At 32.0% G+C, this 11,101-nt stretch overlaps 1 protein-coding gene across 6 annotated transcripts in view; it reads right to left on the reverse strand.

Moving 5' to 3' along the window:
- LOC129222406 (chromodomain-helicase-DNA-binding protein Mi-2 homolog) overlaps positions 1 to 10,444 on the reverse strand; it is a 105,065-nt gene extending 94,621 nt beyond the window's left edge. For 5 of the 6 annotated variants that reach the window (XR_008580586.1, XM_054856916.1, XM_054856913.1 and 2 more), the window contains exons 1-4: positions 10,282 to 10,444; positions 4,390 to 4,697; positions 2,791 to 2,883; positions 602 to 887 (exon numbers count right to left, since the gene is read on the reverse strand). Coding sequence is in view for 5 of the 6 variants with exons in the window: in XM_054856916.1 (XP_054712891.1) it covers positions 602 to 887; positions 2,791 to 2,883; positions 4,390 to 4,697; positions 10,282 to 10,366 (772 nt within the window). In the remaining variant the exon portion in view is untranslated. Of the gene's footprint in view, positions 1 to 601; positions 888 to 2,790; positions 2,884 to 4,389; positions 4,698 to 9,608; positions 9,731 to 10,281 lie in introns of those variants that run through there. The other variant, XM_054856914.1, reaches the window with a different exon arrangement.
- Positions 10,445 to 11,101: the final 657 nt, after the last annotated feature.

Raw genomic sequence — 11,101 nt, forward strand, 5'->3', positions numbered from 1 at the left:
TTGGGGGGGGGGGGGTCTTTGCGACATTTAGGGGGAGGGTGTGCCCTTGCCCTTGGGGGTGGGGAAGTGGGCACCCCTGCAGGTAAAGTGCCACTATGAGATTAGTATGGCAGCTAAAACATCATGAATCATTTAATTAATGAGTTGGTTTCATCCATAATAGAAGCTTTTGCTACATAATCATAAAATCAAGAACTGCCACAGAAAGAAAACTGGGGAAAATAAAGAACTTCATTAAAAAAAATGTCAAAACTGTCTGCAGTTTAGGAAAATTTTCTGCAAAAGGTTTTAAAAAAAATTGTGCATTTTACATTTTGACATCAAAGAAAAAGGTTTACAACTTAATTTTACCAATATAAGAGTTGAGGAAATGAGAAATAATACAGCTAGTATAAAAAACATTTTGTAAGCTGTATATGTTTCTTAAACATGCAAAATTTCATATTACACATTTATTGGAAATTATATAGAGGCTCATTCTAGTGAAGTATTTACCAGTAAATGAGCTGAACTTGATTTTGATTTGCTCCAGTCAACATGATTTTAATATCATTAGCAATGTTTTAACAGAATCTTTTTTTTTACACTGTTAGTTTCTTACCTTCTTTGGGTTTTGGCTTTGGTGGAACAACTCTGTCTTCTTCATCTAGGATAGCTTCACGATTTGGATTGTTTTCTAGGAACTCGCGCCATTTTGCAGATATGAGAGTGACCATTTTTGATATGGCAATTTTAGGATTAGCTTTGGCTATGATAGGCCTTATGTGTTGAGAAAAAAGTTTATAATTTGTTAATGTTTGATAATCTTCATCTGTATAATCTAAAACAACATCCTCTAAACCAAACTCTGTGCAGATTTCAGATGAGCTTTTTTGAGCTTGAAATTCCTGAAAAAAGCATCAAATATTTAAATTACAAACTGTTAATTCAATTAATAAAACTGTTAAATAGTTTGTAACTAGCAATTACAAACTGTTTAGTTATTCTTCAATAATCTTGTTGTTAGTTTTGTAATAGTTTTTAATCATTTCTGGAGAAATTAACATATAACTAATAAACAAGCCTTCAAATACTACAAGAAAAAATAAACAATACTCTAATGCAACAAGGAAGAACTTGAGGTGGAAATAAAAATTGAAAATTAGACATCACAATGACGCCTAGGTTTAATTTTACAGTTGATGTGATATCTGAATTCCACACATATGAGGTAAACTAATAAAATATAAATAACTACGTATGAGGTAATATAATAACTGCAGTCACTACAGTTTAGTAGTGATCACATGTGACTACTGAACAGTAGTGACATGCGGTCTGCCCAAGCAGATCAAGCCTGCTTGGATTGCCGTCGTAAAATGTATTCGCCAGTCTCTTCTAACTAGATAGAAACTAGGGTGACATGGGTTTTCATGGCAATAACCCTCCATTCATGTTTCTGCTTGGATTAGGCTTATTGATTTCTCGTGGTTTGCTCTTTGCTAGAAGGGAGAAATGTGCATAGGGAATCTCGGTCAAACTATTTGCAGGTTTTATTCAATTTGAAAAACAGAAAATAAATACCATATTCACATTTTGTATCCTTAATGATACAAATATGCATAATTTTTTTTTTTTTTTTTGGAGTTCTCACAAGCACTTCTTGGTTTGTTTAGGCAGACCACACATCACTTAAATATTTTTAAAAAATCCATGAAACAAAAAAAGACACTGCAAGATAGAACAACAAACAGATTTTAAAAAGTAAACATTGAACAAATTTTTGTAGGGATTTGTTCACTCACCAATGAATAAGAAAAGAAAAGCTCAATGTAAGCTAAAACTTTTGCCATCAAATTTGGCATGCAAGTTTGGTAATCTGGTTATTACATTAAAATGAAATATATAAAAATAAAGTACAACTAACCACGCATTCTAAAGCACATGTATATATTATATTAAGCATTCGATGCAAATCTACTAAAAAAGTGTAGTTAAAAAATTCTAAAAAAAGATACTAGCTTCAAAGCGACAAGGCTGAATTGCTATGTCATGAAGAAAAACAATATGGAATACTGTGTTAATTAATACTTTGATTAGAATGAAAATCAGAAACAAAATTTCAAAATGCTTGGAAATTATAGGCCTGGTGGATTCACACTTGTCACATAGCCTCATATAACCTTTATACACATCAGGAGATGTACTAATTAATAACTTTTAAAGTTATTTCCACTTGAAATCTGACAGAATATAGAAATTAGAAATATTTAATTTTAAAGCACTATCATTAAATCTATTAACTTTAAATCAATTGGGTTTCTATTATTGGGATTAAAATTTGGACCCTTTTTCATTTTTCCTTTATATTGTTATATATTGTTTATTTTTCCTATATTATTATTCCAACACTAACTTTTGAGTCTTAACATATTTTATTTAATGAATTGTGATCCAATCCTTAAACATACTGGACATGTAAGTGTGCATACTTACATTCAAAAATAATTGCTAAAATTATATACAGGGTACTCACTTTCAGACATTTAATTTTCCGACTATTTCGGTTTTCTAGAGAAATTTCAGGAAGTCCCAGACTTTTATGATCATCGTAAAAATTCCCGACAATTCCACGTTTTCCCCCTACCCATGAGAGGGGAAAACGTGGTATTCCCCTACCCTGTATATACATATTTTTAAAATAACTGAAGAAAATTAGGACAAGTAAAACTGATAATAGCTATGATTTCATTCATTTTCATTAATTTTCTTAGACATTAATCCAAACAGATATCTTTTAATATAACTTGCCTTTTCAACTTTGGGTTTTTTAGGTTTCCTACTTTCAGCAACAAAGTCACTGTCATTGTCGGAAGCATTACCTCCTGATTTGCTTTCACTATCCTAAATAAAAATAGGAATAGTTAAGAATAATTATATTGATAAAAATATCCAATAGTTGTGAACTGAGACTCAAAACTAGCTTTCAAAAATAAACCATCGTTAATTCATTTGCACCTATTTTAACACAGTGGAATCAAAAAAGAATCATTATAAATAAATTCAGATAAAAATAGTAGTTGTGTTTTAAGAGCTATTCATCCTCTTGCTGCATATCCCGAAATTTTCACAGGCAAATGCAGAAACAGCAATTTGCTCATGCAGTGATTTCCACATGTACAGTAAACTCCCGATTATCCGCGGAATTGGGTGGCACAAGTGCCGCGGATAATAAAAATCGCGGATAACCGCAAAAAGACTAAAATGGGGTCAAATCAGGTAAAAATTGTCCTATCTCAAATTCTTAACTGTATTGATGCATAACACTTTCTGCAAACTGTGAAAATATATATAGAGTACAGTACAAATGTTTTGTATTTTTGCATAACCGAACTTAACATCAATAACAAACAAGTGTATGTACGATGAAGAACGCACAAAAATAATAATAATAATAAAATTAAATAAAATCAATCAAGCAAAAACAACAGAGTGTAAATTTACAATTTTTCAAAAAAAAAAAAAAGCCACTGGTATTAGCTTTTTACTGCGAAAATACATGTTCGTGATTGTTGATTGATTCGCGGATAATCTGCCCCGCGGATAAACCGCTCGCGGATAATCGGGAGTCTACTGTATAACTTATTTTTAAAACTTTATTCCACTATTTCATCGTTTACGTTCCATTAATGCATTTTCTGAAATATTCAGCATGACCGATCACCCATTTTGCAAGCAACATACCTCCCAATTCAATTAAGAAAGAGTTTTGTCAAAAACAAGTTATCAAAACTTTTAGAAAATAGTAAGAGAAGATACTTGAATTTGGCTCAAAGAATATGAAGTCTAATTCAATGAACCTTATTTTGGTATTTATCATACTAAGCATAATTTCTACACAATTTATGCAAATGCAGAACATACATTTTTATACTGTTTTGTTTTTTAATCAGGGGTGCCCACTTCGGCATTGAAATGCTTATTTTGAGGGATATTTTCTTTTTATTTTTTGAAAAGGATTCTGCTCTGGGTGGAGGGTCCTCATTGTATTTGGGGGGGAGGGGGGTGCCTTTGCTCTTGGGGTAAGGGGGGGAATGGGCACTCCTGTTTTAATATAGAAAAAATATGCATATTTTGAAGGCACATAATTAAAAAAATGAAGCAGTTAAGAGGGTCAAGACCTTTTTGATATATTTTTTGTAGTTCTACATATACAGCACCTCACTAAAGAGAGGCAAATTTTAGCTTCTTACTAAAAAAAATCGTAAAAGGGCTTGTTGAAACTCACAGGGCGCCTACCTGCTTTGGGTCTCGGCAGCTCTGGTTGCCCCCCTCCCCCCCCCCCCCTAATAAATGCATTAAAGTACGACAAGAACTGATAGAATTAGTGTTAAAACAATGTACACTTACTTCTCCACTATCAGACACTGCTTTTTTCTTTTTCTTCTTCTTCCCCTTTTTCCTTTCACTTTCAGTTCTGGCCTTTCGTTTTTTGCCTTTCTCTTTTTTAGGTTTAGGAGGTGTTTCAGCTTCCTCCACGTCATCCTCATCATCTTCTTCTTCATCTGCAGCTGGCACTTCATTATCATCAATGCCGTTTGAGTTTTCATCTTCAATATTTTGATTGGAGGCTACATCTTCATCATTTTCTTGGTCATCTGGATCTTCAGGCAAAGTGTTATCGTCATCACCATCATCAAGCTCATCTTCTTCTGTGCCTATTAAATTTAAATTGTCCATTAAATATTTTGATACATATATTTGAAGTTTACTTACACAGAATAAATCCCATGCATATAGGCAAAGCAAGAAGACAGTTTTAAGTGTATTTATCAATTTTGTAGTAGCTGTGAGTGAAATTTCCCAAACAATAAGCAACCAATTTAAAAAAAAAAGGATGTACAAGGAAATTTGATTTTTTTTAAAGTCAAGTTCATAACTTTTTTTTTTTTGCTTTTGCAGCCCAAAACTTTTTCAACGCTTTTAACAGAGGTTACTCTTGATTATCTGTGAGTGGATTAATTGCTTTGTGGATCAGCAAATGTAAGTCCCTCCCCCCCCCCCCCCCCCCTCTCCATATCCAGTCTTTGGATAAAACATATTTCTGCAATGAAAGACGAGATTTTGACCCTTTTTACTACAAACATTAATTTTATTTGTACAACACAGAAATATCTTTAGTAGATTCTGAAAAGAAATAGTAAAATTCTGTTTATCATAGGAAGTTAATAAGATTCTGAAAACCTGAAGCTGTATTCCCCCTTAAATTAAATGTAAACTTTATATTTACAATAAATAAAAAAGGTTATTATTTTATAATTTTCAGCCTCATGAGAACAGTCCAGGGTTCATACTCTATTTGGATGAAAAAATTCCATGACTTTTCCAAGACTTTTTCATGACTTCAATAAAAAATTTCATGACCTTGTTCACGAAGAGAATAGCACAATTTAATCTCAAACTTGCTAATTTTTGGAAATGAGCTTTAGCAAAACGTCTACATGAATGCCACAGCCTCATTGAAGCACTTACTCATAATGTAAAAAATATAAGTGTACACTTAAAAAACTAAACTATTCTTATTTTTCTTCATCATTTAAATTCAATTAAAGTAAAAATGCAGTGAAGCAAATATGATGATGCTTAAATGTCTGATATTTTTTTTAAAACAGGCAGAATGATATTGAATGGGACAAAGATTGAATGCGTCATCACTAAGTTTCAATAAATTTGCTTCAAAAGTTGCCTTTCAGTGTCCCCAACAGTGCATTCAATCATCCACCTAACTTGACAGTATTTTGGTTCTTTAAAGTAAAGCCACATAGTTTAGTTCTTTATGTTTCTAAACCAGACATTTTTTGCAAAAACCGAACAGTAAATGAATCAATCTTCTGATTCAAACGTACTTGTTTTGTTTACTTATTTGCACATTTTCAAATGCATATGAATTAATAGATTCAGAAATTCCAGAACATGTATGATTTCTAACATTGACCGTAGCAGTGGGTCGCATGGACTAGTTTTGCGGGACGTATGTTCGGCACTACTGTTTTAGAGTATTAGAATTCCCATTATCTGTATTCTATCGTCTGACAAAAAACCTAAAACCTTCAACACATTAAGATAAACTCTGATAAATTTAATAACAAAGTTCTTACGAGTGATGGAATCAAAGTCGAATGCAATTGAATTGCTTTTTTTAAGTGGGCGTGGCAAAACCAAGAATGTGCAAGTTCGCTACTACAGAATATAAAACATAAGTGTTGAAAATAACAGTAATTCAAAATAAGAGATGTCCAAATAGTAAAATCACATCGCAAAAAAGGCAAGCGGCAGCGACAGAAGTGGATACAATGATTTTACAAAATTCAGATTTGATTTTGGGATCTTTCAATTTGTCACTTTTAATAGCTTTTATGTGCTATACTACTAAATCACTCAAGATTTCTAATGCTCTTTTAGTTACTGTTACTTTATCTCTGTCCAGGATGTTTTTCCATGACCTGAAATAAATTTCCATGACTTTCAATGGAAATTTCAATTTTCCATGACTTTTCCAGGTCTGAAATTCGCTTATTTTTTTTCCATGACTTTCCAGGATTTCCATGACCCGTACGAACCCTGACAGTCAAACTCTTATTTTTTGAAATTCTTATTTCTATGAAATTATTACAAGTAATCTTTTGGGAGGGGGGGGGGGAATGTATTTGAAATAAATAATAATTTTTAATTTATATGAATTCAAGTCATTTGTCTATGCCATTTTAAATAATTAATTGTTTTATTTATGATGTCCAAATTTGCCCCAAGCATGTCCAAATGTTAAGGGCATGTGGACAATTTTTTGACGTATGCCATAAAAATCCAAATCAATAATCAAGTCATTGATTTGGTTTTATTATGGCCTTTTCCTTATTCTTTTTTTGTTTTAATGATGAATGGAAATGAAATGATCAGGGTGGACTGAACACAGATTTGAACACTACCCAGGACTATACAGGTGCTCGTCTTTAGAGAGTAGGGTGGTGTGGTCCATTGGAAGCTTTGTTACACTTATCTGTTTAGATGTAGCAAAGAGGACGAAACCTCCACTCACTTTTTTTTGTGTGTATGTATTCTATTGAATATTGCAATATCTATTTAAAAAAAAAAAAACTTTTTTGTTTTTCACTTTTCATTGACTTTGTGGTTAAGTAATTGTCTCCACAAATGACATGGGATATATTCAATACATCCTCCCTCTTCCTTTTGTTTTTTTCTTTTCAAAATTTGGCTGCTTCTTCAAAGTAGACATTCCTTGGATTTTTCAATGAATTGGCCTTATTACCTGAATGAGTGTTGCTTTATAGATCTGGTACTTGTTACTTTGAGATTTTCAATGCTGATAAGATAGATCTCAAAGCAGCTTTATCTTTCTTTGTCTTGGGCATTTTTAACTTTCCCGTGCCGTACTAGGATGCATCCTAACTCAAAAATCACATAGCAATGCGGGATCGGACATGATTTCCCAAAAAAATTCCGAGATATGCCAGTATTCCAGACTGGAGTTCCATGCACCGAATATCTGGGATGTGCATTGTAGCCAGTTGAAAAAATTTAGAACACTTACTTTGACCCATGTACAGTGCCTACCGCTTATAAAAATCACATTCATTCTAAAGCACAATTGATTTTATAAAGCGGCTGATTTTATAAACCGACAAACCAATATTTAAAAAACGAAAGGCTTTGAAGTTTCAATAATCTAAAAACAAAACGAATTACTTCATACATTTTTGTTTTATATTTCAAATTAGATGTCATTTTAACTAAACATGAGGAACTTTTTTTTATATTTTCACAAGGGTCTTAAAATAATGGGATATTGTTGTTTGGTTAACAGAATTGAAGAGCAAAGATTCAATATCGTTTGAGAATTAACAAAGTGTTTTGTAATGTTCAATATTATATTTTTCTCTTGCTCTAGTGTATCGTATATCAACAAGTACTTTTCTGACTTCTATTAAAGACCCAAATTTGGAACTGAGATTTCCTCATTTTCTGAGGGCGATTCCTTCATTTCTAGGGGCTTATTTATCAATTTTTTACATATGATGAACAAAAGTTTGATTTTATAAAACAGAGATAGTTATTTTATTAAAGGACAGTTTTAACATGTTTTGGTATTGCAATGATTCTGTTCTTCCAGATTTGATTTTAAAAAGCGGATGACTTTATAATCCAGTGATTTTATTAGTGGCAGGTACTGTACCTTTTCGCTTTTGTACATTGTATTGTTAAAAAGATTTTTCACTTACGATCTCTTTTCTGTATGGTGCTTCTGTCTAAAGCAGTGATTCAGAAAAGCATTTCCGACCTTGCATTGCTATATGATTTCAAGCCGTACAATGATTAAGGCTATGCAAACTTTTTAATCAGGAACCAATATCTACACCACGAAAAAATACACTGAATGCAAGGGATTTAGTATAAAACAATGCCTAACATTTATGCTTATGCAATGCCAAAAAAAAAAATAATAATAATAATTTTATCAACATGAAATTGAACGTAAAAAGTCAGGAGACCAAACTGTCAATCCTTTTGAAAATCACCCAAGTACTATTTATGTTCAAAAGCTTTTTTTCCCCTTTCTTTTTTTATCAAAGTGGTTCCTTCTTTTACTTTAGGACCTCTAATTTTGATTCCCAAATATCATGAAGTAATGATCACTTTCAAATTCAAATCAAATATTATTTATTAAAGAATTGTTCTTTTTTCTTTAAAAATAAAAACATTTTTGTTATTTAAACTCAAGGAATTTGTTTTTCTTTTTAGCCATTTGACTGATCATCCCATATTTACTATCATCAACTTATCATAATTGAATTGCAATTGTATTTGTTTTATGATACTTGAAGCAAAAAGTGGTGGTTTATAAGTATTTGAACTGTTTCGTAAGACTTGAATCTACTCAAAATCGTAACTTTTTCCCAAGATAAAAGCTGGCATTATATGAAATAGTAAAATAAATTATTTAGTGAAAGTCTAGAAATCGTATCTCTTTATTTTGAAACGCATAATTACCAGTAAACACAGAACAAAAACAGAAAACAATTGGAATTTTGAGCTCAGTTAGGTTATAAATACAAAACCTACTCTAGTCGTTTACGTTCTACTATTCTATTTCAATGTTTCAAATCCCACCATTACATTAAATATGACAAAAGTTTTATTTAGAACGAACTTTGAAGTGTAAATTATTTTAGCTAAAGAGTTCGTACTGCATTTTATTTATTTTTTTGGCAAATAAAATTAAGGAGCACTTTCTGTTAAATAAAAGCCACTCGAAAAAAATAAGGCGTAGCAAAAAAAAACCATAAACGGAAGTTTTTAGAAGAAAAAAAAAAAAGTAGAATTGAATAATTTCGCTCTGAATTTCTTTTGTTCGCAAATTGGACGAAATTATGTTAGAAAAAAAAAGTTCATTCTCTTAACAGATTTCTGATTTTTGAAATTTCGGAACTATAGAATAGAATTTGCATGTTTATTTCCGCAAAATAGAACCAAGATTGAAATCGTATACAACGGTGCGGACGAGTGTGTTAGTAGTAATAGAAATACTCCATTAATATAATGGCTGTCCTTACCGCGCAGAGGCATTTTAAAATACGCCCTTTGCTTTACGGAATGCAGATTCCATTTTAAAATCAATATGAAAGTTGACCCCCCAAGAGTCGATCCGTCTTTCACAAAGATTACAATACTCTTGTACCCCCTCCTTAATGCTCCCCAAGTAGCAGTGGACTCGCTCGCAGCCTCGATCCGGACGCAACCAGCTACGCCATATTAATATGTTAATGAGTAATACTTATCCTAATATTTATCCTCCTCTCCTTCTTCTACCGTTCAACATAAATTCCATTGTTTTCAATCGTTTTAATTCGGATCAAAATCTACTTCAGGAATGATTACAAATGAGTAGGATGATCATTATTGCTGTTCTGACAAGATCAAAACAAAACCCATGTGGTTTCTGGCACCGGCAAGTGATTTACTATGAACCTAGCTTACATTCACGTGTAGTAAAAACATTTTCAAGAACGATTCAAAGTGCATCAAAAATCAAAAACGAAAAAATTTTCAATCAGCATTACAGGTAAGTGACACTGCAATTTACATTCAATCAGTGAACCTATCGTGAGTGGAAAATAGAACTCAAAAATGCATACTCGGTAATAGCATTACAGGTCTCGTCACAAGCTATGACAGGAATGATTCTTAACGAGAAGCAAAAATTTTTAATTAACACTTGTAACTCACCAGCTAAAGATTCATCGTCGTCATCATCAATTGTGACATCTTGATCTTCAGATAATTCCTCATCTCTACGCAAAGGTGTCGGCATTTTAGTCGAGCAGCGTAGCCAACGTAAGCATTCGCACACTCACTTCCAGAAGATGTCTATGGGAAATGGTAATCCTCATTCCCCCGCGGAAGGAGAAGGAAAAAAACTGCGCATGCGTTACCTGGCGACCATTTGAGATTTTAAAACCTTATTTTTCTCTTCGAAAAACTGGATTCTCGCTTCTCGCAAAAAAAATTGGGGGGAAAAAAGCACATTATCTTCAGTACGTTTTTTTGGTCACTGCTTTGTGATAAGATGATCACACAGATAACAAAAGAAAGAAAGAAGATAGATTGCGTTAATACATTTCAGATCGAATGATTAAGAATTTTATGATTTTTCAATCTTTGATTGAATGACATCAAAAGTGGTTCAATTTGATGCATTAATACTGATGAGCTCGAACTTGCACCGTGTCCATTGTAGCTATAGTTCAAAATATTTTTAAAATTTTTATTTAATTTTTTTTTATTTATCATTTTGATTAAATTAATTAATTATTTGACCTGTTTCCTTTAACGTTCCATTTACGAAAACTGCAAGATAATTCATCAAATTAAGAAACGGCAAAAGCAATGAATTATAAACAGTATAAATGGCAGTAAAATATTTTTAAAAAATTATACATGTATAAATTATTTTTTTTTAAAAAAAGGAGAACTGCAACTAATTTGGAATACCTGAGATTAAATTAATTTTTTAGGAAGGAATATTTCGAAATAAAATTTCCAAATG

Source organism: Uloborus diversus, chromosome 5 (genome assembly GCF_026930045.1).
Source record: "Uloborus diversus isolate 005 chromosome 5, Udiv.v.3.1, whole genome shotgun sequence".
Classification (NCBI taxonomy): Eukaryota; Metazoa; Arthropoda; class Arachnida; order Araneae; family Uloboridae; genus Uloborus; species Uloborus diversus.